The sequence below is a fragment of the Rhinolophus ferrumequinum genome, chromosome 10 (genome assembly GCF_004115265.2).
Source record: "Rhinolophus ferrumequinum isolate MPI-CBG mRhiFer1 chromosome 10, mRhiFer1_v1.p, whole genome shotgun sequence".
NCBI classification, from domain to species: domain Eukaryota; kingdom Metazoa; phylum Chordata; class Mammalia; order Chiroptera; family Rhinolophidae; genus Rhinolophus; species Rhinolophus ferrumequinum.
Window position 1 is genome coordinate 84,587,284 of NC_046293.1, and position 12,988 is coordinate 84,600,271.

General features: G+C 39.4%; 1 protein-coding gene across 1 annotated transcript in view; it reads right to left on the bottom strand.

Annotated features, from left to right (window-relative positions):
* Positions 1-2,798: 2,798 nt before the first annotated feature.
* UBE2N (ubiquitin conjugating enzyme E2 N) overlaps positions 2,799-12,988 on the bottom strand; it is a 28,676-nt gene continuing 18,486 nt past the window's right edge. Inside the window, exons 2-4 of the mRNA XM_033118203.1 lie at positions 4,451-4,697; positions 4,138-4,278; positions 2,799-3,530 (exon numbers count right to left, since the gene is read on the bottom strand). Of these exons, the coding sequence (XP_032974094.1) occupies positions 3,490-3,530; positions 4,138-4,278; positions 4,451-4,697 (429 nt within the window). The 3' untranslated portion in view covers positions 2,799-3,489. The remainder of the gene's footprint in view (positions 3,531-4,137; positions 4,279-4,450; positions 4,698-12,988) is intronic.

A 12,988-nucleotide genomic window follows, 5' to 3' on the forward strand; every position in this document is an offset into this window, starting at 1 on the left:
AATAAACCCCTGGTATAATTCCTTAAACTAAGCAGCATGCTAAATAGCTAAATAAAATGTTGCCCCCAGCCCCAAAATACATTATCCAATGAAATACATTTTTCTTAAATAATTTAGACTTGAGGAATTAGCTGCTCTATAAATTATGGCTGCTTTTTTTCTTTTTTCCTTTTGGCCAGCTTTTGTAAGTAAGTGTATTTTTAAACTTTTGCTACTGCAACAGAAATCGATGTGCCTAGAGTAGCCAAAAGATGCCTGGACCATCAAATAGAAAACAGAAGGCCGATTCCCATCATTCCCAGGACACCATTTGGTTCCATTTGGCTAAAATTGTGTTTACAGTGTCTTACAGAACATCACACTTCCTTGCCCCCACTCTCCGTTAGCAGTATTAAACCACAGACCTGTGGCTTTTGTATCGATCTGTGTTCCATCTTCTGAATTTTTGTATTCCAGTATGCTCTTGGTCTAGAGCAGGGTTTAAGTTCTACACTCCTCAGATCTTATTAGGCTGCCTCTGAGAGGACCGAGAATAACTATTGTGGAAGCAAATCACAGCAAAGGAGACTACCAACAAAATTTTAAAATCAAGTAAAAAAAACAGCTCTCAACACCTCCGGCTTCCGGAAAAGCTCATGAATGGCCACAGCTGACTTGCAAGAAGCCACTGATTAGTATGTGCGTCCTCTTCCTCTCCCAGGCCTTTTGCACACGCTGTGCCCCTGCCTGGAGGTGTTCACCTGGCTAGAATCCAGAGGGCAGCCCCTCCCAAGTACTTGGTGCCTGTCCTGGAACGACAGAGTTGCAACTGCTGCTTGTCCGTGTCCCCTCCCTCATTAGTTTAAAAAGTCCACGAGGGGAAGAAAGCCCCATGCCAGTCTCATTCAGCTAATCCTCCCCAACAAGTAGTCTGGTCTTGGGCACAAACTAAACGCATATTTGTTAAAGAAGGCAACGGTTTCCTTTAGCTGAGGAGTTACAAAGTCAAAGGCTTAAGGGAACAGGACTACAGAAAGTAGCAGGTGGGCTGGGAGGGGACTGGGCCAACGGAAGAATCTGGAGAAGAGAAAGACAAGCTCTTGTTAGGGTGGCCGCTGCTCTGCTCCTCCCAGTAGGTGCCAGGTCCACAGTTGCCACATCATTCAAGTTACCAAAGTTCTGGAATCTCCCAATTTCTAAAAATGTTGGCACAGAACTCAAAATGGCTTACCCAGCCACTGTGTGGACCAAGAAAAACAGGCCCAAAGCCGGATGCAGCTACCAGTTTTCAAACATTACATCGCCCTCTCCCAGAACCGCTTAAATCCTAAGGAAGCTCAGCGAACACACTGGCTCTTGTTATCAAAACAGTGGGGACTCATCAAAATTACAAACAAAAAACCATGCCATGAAATTATGACCTCATTATATTTGAAATGAAAACGATTGTTCTATTTCAGTACTTCTATCACAAACGTAGTAGACTAAGTCCTATTTTAGATATTTTTATAGTGCAACAGATTTAAATGTGGAATTTTATCACTTAGAAATCGCTGTGTGACACTAGCCATCGAGCAGTGCCATATGCAGTAAGTAAAGCTGATCTCGACTGCTTGAGTGTTCATTTTGGCCCCAGAATGAAATTCAGTTTCCTTAGTTGAAAGACACACTCTAAACAGCTCCAACACTTATTATAAATGACAACTGCTATTAATAGCTTTTTTAAGCTTTACAATATTAGGGTTATAAACAATTTTATTCTGAATTACTTACATTTGTTTCCAAGCAATGCATTTATTTAGGATGCCAGTTACCAGTCATCAAAAACTTTTTTATGTTGAAAATGTAATTTTAATAGATAATTCTCCATCTTACATAGGAGCACAATAAAATACACCACATTCTGAAGAAACTCCAGAAGTTATGAGAGCAAGAGGGGGGGAAATTCAGATGGGTTATAATATTCATTATCTTCAAACTGCAAGAGAGAGGGTTCCAACCCACAGGTTACCATTTACATACTTAGGACCGGCTACATTGATGACTTAAAAACAAGAATCAAGAATTAGACATGGAGAATGGTGGGAAAGAATAGTTGTGTGGGGGGAGGAACTCGGTCAATGCAGAAAAAATTACTGAGTATCAAATTAAAAACTAAAAGGAGCTCCCACAGCAAATACTAGAAGGATGAAAGGAAGAATCAGTAACAGGATCTGATGCTCTCAAGCGCAGAAGCCTTTCTGATGACACTTAGGCAAGCTGGTTGCTTAAGAGTTGCTCATCAGGTCTCTAAGGAAGACGCAAATGCCTCAGCAAACCCCAAATGATTATCAGACTGGTGTTTCCTAATAACACACACCAGTGGTCACACATGAAGTCTTCAGACAAGAACTAAGAAAAAGGTCATAACCAAAATACCTGTCACAAACGTGGCACAAATGTGAGAGTCCGTCACAACTGCTGCTTTGCTATGACTCGCATGGACAGTCATTTTCAAACACTGTGGCAAGACACCAATGATCATCTAGCTAATCAGACAACACAAACACATTTATTTCAATTTTCTAGGCAGTAAAAAAATTGTTAGGTATCGATGCTTTATATATGCTCAAGGCCAGCTTAAAAATATTCCATTCAGTGATATCTTAAACATAAATTTGCATCAGTGAAAAGAAACTGGCAAAACCTACCTCTTGCCATTCAATTTGTCAGATGGTGAAGACCAGAACAGAATGTTTCATCAGTTTTAATTTTTAAATACGATTGTCACATTGGGAAAATGAAATAAACACAGTAAAATAAACTGTACAAAGGCAAAGTAGAATAACAAAAAAATATTTTACTAAAACAAGATTTACAGAAGTTTCCAGACAAGCCATACAAAATGGTCACAAGCTTTTTTCTTGAAGGAAGAATTCTACACTTGACAGCAAAGTCACAATGTTATCAGTGAGGGCTGTGATGTTTGTTTAATGTTCCCATTTTGGTTCAAACAATCAAGCTTGTCCATCTACAGCGTCTAAATAAAGTTAGACTTGGCTAGAGAGCATATTCTAAAGAACTGGTTAGCTGCTTTTAACCAATGCAATTAGATCACCGTAAAAGGCAGGGAAGGAGCCCATAAAATTAAAATAAAACCACCTCCCCCCTCAAAAAAAATAAAAACAAAGAAAAACACCCACACCCCTGCAGCTAACCCCGACACTACCTTCATTCACAGTGCTTTATACTTAAACCATGATGAGGGAAATGAATAGAAGCAGAGAGGGGCCACTGCTTTTAAACTTTTCCCAACAATCCAGATGACACTTCTAGCCTCTGCTCATGCTTTACAACAGTGAATCAGGACAAGACAAAGATTTGCTAATGTGCATTTAATCACCAAAGGACTGAAGATGTCTGGGCTTTTATTCTGTAATGTTTCTAAGACTGTGTCCATTAAATGCAAACAAAAAAGGAAGAAGTCTTGGCAGAACAGGAGAAATGATGAACACTGATGATCAGATCGATTTAAATATTATTCATGGCATATAGCCTAGTCCATGCTCTAGCTGTAGACAAAAACAAACATGCGATTATTATTTTACTTAGTTCAGTATGTTACTTTCCAAATTAAAAAATAAGCAAACACTGTGAAGTTAATTATGGAAATGCCACTTTCCATAATCTGGATCAGGGCAGAAAAATTGTCTGTATGTCTAATCACTAATACACTACAACAGGATGAGGACAGTTGTCTCCTTTATTTCTAGATACATAATGTTCCCTACTAATTTGGTTATAATCTGTAAAAGAAGCTTACCAATTTCAAACTCCCTAGCTATAAATTAATGCAATTTAATCAAACGTGTTGCAAAAACAGCTCAAATGAATTCAGAAGTTCCCCATTATCTTTACATACTGCTAGAGGAATGGTAGAACATCAGCACTTATTCAATCAGGTGTAGTTTGCAAGAGTCCAAGACCTCCCAATTATATGTTGTCTTAAATTTGGGGGGGTCACGCAGGTCATAAGATAGAGAGTGACCATCTTTTGTTATTTATTTACGTATTATAAGCAGGATCTGACTTATTCCTTTTAATATACACATATATCGTTTTCTTGTTAAGACCATAAGAGACGGTTTTGAAACGCAGCACCAGTGTGGTTTACAGTACCTGTTTCTATGGCTTGGGCTTCGTTGGTCTTCCACTGCTCCGCCACGTCATTTGCTAACGGGTCGTCGGGGTTGGGCGCACTTAACAAGGCCTGGATGGATAGCAGGACTGTGCGGATCTGCAGCGCTGGGGACCACTTATCTACGAAGACAAAGGCCGAGTAATCACACCGGACAAGCGGCCTGAACGGCTCCATTTCCCTCCCACAGACCCCAGTGGTCTTTACAAAAGGCCAGATGACAACGCACAGATTCTCAATATGGAATGCTTAAGAGAAATCGTAATAGCACAGAATGATAAAGGTAACACTTACCTTTCAAAATATCTAAACATATTCTTCCCAACTTGTCTACATTAGGATGATAAATTTTGGTCATGAAACGTACTTTAGGGGCTGCCATGGGGTATTCTTCTGGAAGGAATAGTTCAAGTTTAAAAGTCCCTCCCTCAAAGGGGGAATCTTGGGGGCCAGCAATGACCACATGAAAATAACGGGCGTTGCTCTCATCTGGTTCTGCTTTAATGCCGGGAACTGGTTCTGCCAGCAAACGCTGAGTTTCCTACAACAGAAAAACGTAACAAGTCTGTGAAAGATGTCATTTTGCTAAATACCAAAATAAAACTAGAAAGTTCTTCTCTTAAAATTGAACGTAACTGTACCTCTCCAATCTCCTGATATGGTTTTTATTTAGCTTATAAAATACAAAGTTCAAAAAAAGAGTGTTTAATCACAATCAGCTGAATACAACTGCAAGCAAATACTGGTGACGTATCATATGCATTCTAGCTACAAATGTCTACACACATGTTGATAATAAAACTAGGCTAATGAAACTGATTTTATACCCAAGGAACAGAAAAGAATGAAAAAGGAGAAAGAAAATAACACTAGGATTACCGTATCAGTAAGGCACTTGCCCTGTTTAAATTCTACCAAAACCAAGCTGTTTAAAAAGTAAAATTAGTTTTAAAGCCACTGAAAATCTCTCCTGAAAAATACAGTGGAATGAAGGAAGAACAAAAGCACAGGATCTAAACACTGGAGGGCTGGAGAAACGACTGACAATGACCCTAAAAGGGACCCTTACTGTTCCCCAACTATCGTATCATTGGTTCTCTCTTCCATCTGTCGCCCTCTTTCCTAAAACCCCGTAACGTTCTTCCTCTTCTCTCTTCAAACCTCCAACAAACATCTCCATCTTTCTTCAGTTTGGGCCGATGACCTGCTTTCTATCTCACAAGAAAGCCAAACCGTCCTGGAGTTCCCTCCATGCATCTGTACACCCGCGTGCTCAGCCTTTTCTCCCGTCACTGCGGAGGAAATGGGGTCACTCTTGGCTAAGACCAACCTCTCCTCTTCTGCACTAGATCTTATCTCCTCACCTACTCAAGGATCTCTTTCCTTTCCTGAATCATCCCTTTTTCCCTCTTTACTGGATCTTTCCCCAAAGTGCACAAACTCACTGTTATTTCTCCCAATAAGGGAAAAGGACCTTGACCTGACTCTCCCTCACAAAGCTACTGCCCATGGCTTTGCTCCTCTTTGAAAGTTATCTGTACTTGCTTGTCTACAATTTCTCTCCTCCCTTCCTATCTTGAACACACATCTCCAATCAGGCCTAGCCACTAACCTGCTCTTAGGTCACCAATGATTCCCACACGGTTACATCAAAGCCCAATCTTCGTCTTACTTGACCTAAATGCAACATCTCACCCAACTGGTCGGCCCTCCTCCTTGCAAGGCTTCCCCCAGCTCCCTGTAGCCACGCTCTCCTGGCTCTCTCTTCCTATTTGTCTGGCAGCAACCCCTTGGCGGGTTCCTCCCTATCTCCCCAACGCCCCATCGATGAAGTGAGCCGGGGCTCTGTCCTAGGGCTGCCTCTCTGTCTACGCACTTCCACAGTGATCTCCTCTAGTCCAGTGAACTGAAATACTAAATGCACTCAGTCCATCCTGAAGTCCTCCAAGTTCATGCGCAGCACAGATCTCTGCCAGTTGTGCCTCTTCTACCCATGGCTGCCTGCTTGCCAGCTCCTCTTCAACACCTAAGACGCACCTTGGCATGACCACCCTCACCCTCTACCTGGCTCCTCCCCCAAAGCCTTCCTCATGTCAGTTAACCATAAACCCATCCTTCCAATTCATCTGCCTTTTCCCTCATACCCCACATCTAAGCGGCTCAGCGAATTCTCTTAGCTTGGATGCTGCCATCTACCCACGATTGGCCTGCGGCTCACCTGTGCACCGCTACATGCCTGATCCAAACCTCCGCCAGCACTCACCTGGCAAACGGCAAGAGCCGCCTCCCTTTTCTCCCCGGTTCTGACCTTGCTCCCCGCCCCCCGGGTTGTATTCCACAGACCTTTAAAAATAAAAGCCCTTATAACATGCCCCCCCCAAGAGGCTTTACAGGATCCCCTCACTCCACCCACCTCTCACTCATCAGCTATGCTTCCCCATCCTACCTTCACCCCACCCAGCCAGACTAGCTTCTTTGTACATTTTCAACCTGCTAGGAATACTCCCCTCGGGCTTTGCAATTGCTCTTTTTCCCTGCAATTTCTATACAGCTCACTCCCTCAGCTCCTAAGATCTCCGTTCAGATGTGTTTTCCCAGGGAAGCCTCCATAATTGAAACTGCAAAGCCCAGCCCTCCCTCACTATCCCTGCCCCCCCCCTTATTTTATCCCCAAAGCACTACTAATATGTCACATAGCTCACTTAGTTTGTTCAGAGTGGCACTGCTGTAAAAGGAGTGACTTCACCTGTTTTATTTACTGCCATAGCGTCAGCATTCAGAAGAGTGCCTGGCACCATAGATCTTCAATAAATACTTGTTGAATTATGAATCTATTTGATGTTACAGAGAATGAGGAATAAACTCAGAATTTCATCTTTAACATTAAAGCAGTGTGATTCAAAGCAGGATGTGCACCTCACAAAAGAAAACAAAAGTTCATTTCAGGTGTGGGAAGAAATTAACTTGTTTATAATTTATTTTTACTCATAAAACGTTAATATTCAATATACAAACTGACAATAGTATGTGTAATTGTATATATTAGTAATACATTTTCAACATTTTGAATAGGCATGTGTAGTCAAAAATGTTTAGAACACTGCTATATCTAAGCTTTTAGGTAGAAAAACCAATCAATGAATGAAAATATTGTACTTACACTGCTTTCACTTATGAAAAATTACACACCCTACACCATTTCATTCTACAGCCTACAGTGCATATACTAAAAAAAGATTTCTGTCAGCAGTCACGTACTGAAATAGTCATAAGATGCTGATACAAAATCTACTCCTTCCCCAAAATGTGTTGAACCTATCTATCCACAGTCATGTAAATGAGTAATGCCTTTAGTACTTTAATTCAAGACTAAGTTTTCTTGTTTCATTTTGTTTTAATCGTGGCAATGCAAGGGCAAATAAAAACCTAAAATGCTGTAAACTGCTTTCAGCAAAATGTTCTTTAGATTCAAAGTAAAACATTTTTAGAGCACTAAAAAAATCTCAAGAGGCAATAATGAAACCTCTCCCATCTTGGGAAGTCCTCCAACATGTAACTAGAAAAACAAAAGAGGCTGGTCTTCATTTTTAGGAAAAAAGAAAGCTATTAAGAATGAACAGGAGGAGGAAAGGAATGAGAAAACTGGAATTCTGACCTCTCCTCACCTCCACCCTCCTTTTGTTCTGCCCCACATCTCCTTATGTTTAGAAAGCCATAAAGAGGGAAAGTGGAAAAAAGGATAAAGCTGAGATCCAAGAGCCCGAAACACCACTCCCTGATTACACAAAATAGTAGCAGTTCTATTCAAAGCTATAAAAAGCTGCCAGAAGGGCCTCCAAGACCACATCCCAAAATAGCTTTAAAATCACTCTCAGTACACAGAGAGATAGCTACAGCTATTCATTTCCTCCTCATCTTCAGTTCACCCTCAAAATCAGATAGTCCTTTTAAAAAAATGTACATATTAAACATATCATGTGACCTGATCAATTATAAGATTTAACTGGACCACATTCTAGAATAAGCTTTTAGGTGTAAAAAACTTTTTGAAATAGTTTGATATGCTCTCAAATTCCAATGGATTTTGATACAGTGAAAAGATGCATAATTATTTCACTATATGGCACTGATTTCCCAAACAAACCCACAGCATAAATTATAGAAAGAAAAAAGAATAAAATCCAAACCAAAGGGAACAAGTCTCACCCACAGAAGTTGGTGTCAATTTTTTTCCCTAAAAAGGCAAAAACTGAGTAGGAAGTAAAATCCTTCCTGCTATGATTCACCTAAGGTTAACTGTGAAACACTTTCTAGTTTTATATTATTCTTTGCTAGCAACAGTGAAGTACAGTGTGATTTCTTCAAGTCTAGAAGGGATAGGTTCAAATTCTTACTGCGTTGCTTAATTAACTATTTTTGAGCCAGTAATTTACTCTGCTCTGAGCCTCAGCTTCCCATCTATATAGTTAACATTACCCCTCATACACAGTTGCTGTGAAGATCAAATGAGATAATACTTTAAAAGGACTTGACAAAGGAGATCACAAAAGAAGGCCATAGTCATAGACAACCAACTAAAAAAGAATGTAGGGTAATAAAAAACACAGTAACAAACCTCAAGATTTATTAAATAACAGTGTGTGTTTTTAATGAAAAGAGAATAACCCTTAGTTGCCCTTTTGTGATCATACTTATTTAAAAGCAATCCTAGGACTGAATCGCAGGCTTTAGACCACGCAGAACAGAAAGCACTGGAACCTCTGCTAAGGAAATTAGTTACGGAAAAAGTAGAAAAGGAAGTACATAAAAGTAGAGTATGGATTTAAGCGGTAACAAGATTAAGTCTCAAGGAAACTACCTCATCTTACAGAATATGTATAGCAGTTCATGCTGCAAATACTTTAAAAAGAAATTAACACATCAAATTTATCTGATTATCAATAGATCTGTTGGGACTCGAAGAGCAAATCCCAGAATTCTACCACAGTGAACTATGTGACAACACTTGACATTCTGTCAACTAAACTCCATTCACTAGGACCTTTCCCATTTTAAGTTCAACAACAATGTGTGCTATGAAGCAATGTAAGGTCTTATCACACAATTTTGTGAGGTAATGATTGAATTATGTGCCGTAAAACTTGAAGTTAAAAGAGTGGCAATCTGCGTGTGAGAAAAGCTGGTCCAGTTAGTAACTATATATACCCGACCACATCATCTGTATAGCAATTAGGTTTTTCTCCAATTAAATATTCTCCGAAACAAGACTGCAATGTCTGATTAATAATGCCAATTGTGGAACTTTTAGTTCCTTTCTAGTATCTGACTATACTCAATAAATCTATCAATTTTGTTATCACAAAAACGAGTCTTATAAGACTGAGAGATGCCCAGTGATGCCTACTCTATCTAGCCCAACCTCCGTCACTGCATCTTTTAAGTGATTCTAAAATGTTAACAAACGGGCTTCTTTGGGACGTTTACGAATAAAGCAAAAGTCAATTTTTCATTATATGCACATCTATAAACTACTTGAGGGCATCTACAAGTTCACCCTCTATATGTGTCAGCGGGTTTTTAAAAAAATGTTCCCAATGACGTTTTTGAGTGTTGTGTCCCTAACATTTTAGCCCTGTGGTTTTTCCCACACGATTTTGCTTAACACAGAGAATTTTAGGAAAACATGTCTCATGATGGATAACAAAACTGACTGTATGTATTCTTGCAGGGATTAAAAGCAGAACCAAAGTTGTGCTCAATTTCCTCACCACACTATTTCCTTGTAAATCATACGGCCAGCTAGAGGTACACCACAATAAGAAATGGTTGATGAATGCTTTCCTCCACGGCAGTACTGTCCAACAAAAACATAATTTTAAATTTAGTAGTAGCCACATTAAGAAGTAGAGAGGAACAGGTAAAATTAATTGTATTTTTTATTTAACCCAAAATATTCCAACATGTAATCAACTTAAACATTCTTAATTTACAATCCTTTTTCATACTAAATCTTCAAAATCCAGTGTGTAATTGACAACCTACAGCACATACCAATTTGAACGAGCCACATTTCAAATGCTCAATAGCCACACAGGGCTAGAAGCTACCCTAAAGGACAGTTAAAGCACAGCAATCCTGTTATAACGATGTTACTTACAGGTCATTAAGAATAATTTAACTTATTTCATATAGTGAGTAAAATTTGGCAGACAAATTTTAAAGCATCACTATTTTCCCCTCAAAAAATTCTATACAAAATCATGTCAGAACATCTGATTTATGAATAACAGGAATGTGTATAATGTGTTATTGTTTGTTATAGTAACAAGATTGTTTGAAAATTATTTGTATCAATTTCAAAAAAAACACTGCATGGACAAAAATTAATTCAAACAAGGCAACTGCATGATAAAATAATCCTTGAGGAATAATTTTAATTTTTACAATCCATACTACCCCCCTAGTGGATGCAAGACATCCTCTTATTTCAACCCCATTTCCTTTGCAAAATTAACGCTCAAGTTAATTATTTTACCCTAGTTTGCTTTTTTAAAATTGCTTATCCTAGACTCATATGTTCCTCCTTTTTCTGTTTTCTCCCTCTACACCCACACACTTAACTACTCAGGATTTCTTACGTGGCAGATTCAGAAGAGGAAAAATGGAGGAACCTGTATCAAGGATTAGATCTTAGAAGACTTTAGAAGGCTTCATTTCTAATTCCACTTGGAGTAATAGTCAAGAGATGGGGTGGGATGATTTGGGCCAGAAATCTTTCCATTCTAATTTTTCCCCTCAACCCAAGACCAGATCAATACTTCTGTGAAGTTCAGTTCAGAAAGGAACAGACTTGGGAGCCAGAGAGGGACTTCTGAAAGGCTAAGAATATCCAAACAACTTGTTTCTCAGGTCGTAATTAGTCCGGAAGTATCTCCCCTATACTTCCAGTTTCCTGTGCATTACCACCATGTACTATAACTAGCACAGTAATTGTTGGTTTACTTGTCAGACTCTAAACTATCTGAAGATGGGAACTCCAGCTAGCAAATAGTGGTGTAAGTGCTAAATAAATGCTTATTCGATAAATAAATGCATGCATGCTTAGGTACCACAGAGCTATATTACAGATTACTATAGATAGCAGGTAGAGATTACTATACCTGCTGTTAGTTAGTAACTTCCACCCCAGGAATGGCATTTAAGATTCCAATCACTGATAATGGACCAAAATCTGAAAATTCTACTAACAAACTGGGCTTTTGCCATGGAACCCTGTTAGGCTGAATCCCTTGATTTCCTTGTCTACCATCCCCCAATTCTTCTGCCCCACTAAACACAGTTTGTTTCTTTTTCTCCCCCTTCCCTCCCACCACTGGTCTGTAAATTCCATGTCAGGGAATGTACACAAGGGAATCTATGCAATTATCAAGCACTGTTCCCAGATATGCAGAGAATCAACAGAAGCTCAAGTAACAAAAACTGCCAAATACTGACTTAGGTGTTCTACATGTGTCATTAACGCATTTAACCCTCACACCCATTTTACAACTGAGGGAAATGAGAAAGTAAGACTGACCACTTGCAGTATAACCAAAGGAGCAAGTGGTAGGGCCAAGACTGAAACCCAGGCTCCTGGGCTCTATTTCATCTGGCTTCAGAGACTGTTTTCTTAATCTCAATGGGATATAGGAAAACAATTAACAACATGAACAGTGAATGTCAAATGTTTGGCAGGACAGTAAATGACACAGAAATTAAGGAAGGGCTATTTTCAGTCCTTCATATTCAAGAAAGTGCTTTATGAAAGGGGTAAATTAAGTCATAATGTCACCCATCCCCCTTTTCTTCTTCTGGGACTGGTCACTGAAGTATATAGTCTTAAGGTAAGTGAGGTAGGGAAAAAAATCTGCTTTATTTGATTGAAAATTGGTAATATATTATTTTGACCGGAATTATCTATTATATGCTAAGCCACTTTGCCTATCTTTGACACTACACGAAACCATGATGCTCTGAAATGTCATTGTGACTTTGAAATATGAATTTACTAACAAATGTCTGGCACTGTGGTATCAAGTACCTCAATAGAAGAGTAAAACAGTCCCTTGACCCCAGGAATTTATTTCATCTTGAGTACAAAGTACACATAAAAGTCCGTTTTTGAAAGATACATTTTATTTTTTTTTTTTTTTTAATTTATTTTTAATTTATTGGGGTGACAATTGTTAGTAGAATTACATAGATTTCAGTTGTGCAATTCTGTATCACATCATCCATAAATCACACTGTGTGTTCACCACCCAGAGTCAGCTCCCCTTCCATCACCATACATTTGATCCCCCTCACCCTCATCCCCCACCCCCCAACCCCCTTACGCTCTGGTAACCACCAAATTACGTTCCCCAGATTAATTTTCAAACCCCGTGGCCATCCTGTGGTCACCGACTGCCCTCCAATCCCCTCACCCTCCCCCCCACCCCCCACCCCTCCCGCCCATCTAGCAACCCTCAGTTTTTCCTCATTGTCTCCCAAACTGTTTCTGATTAGTTCATTCACTTATTCTTTTCTTTACAATCCGCAAATAAGTGAGATCATATGGTACTTATCTTTCTCTGTCTGACTTATTTCACTTAACATAATGTTCTCTAGATCCATCCATGTTGTTGCAAATGGTAAGATTTCTTTCTTCTTTATGGCTGCATAATACTCCATTGTATAAATGTACCACAGTTTCTTAATCCAGTCATCTACCGATGGGCATTTTGGTTGTTTCCATGTCTTAGCTATTGTGTATAGTGCTGCAATAAACATAGGAGTGCATAAAGATTTTTG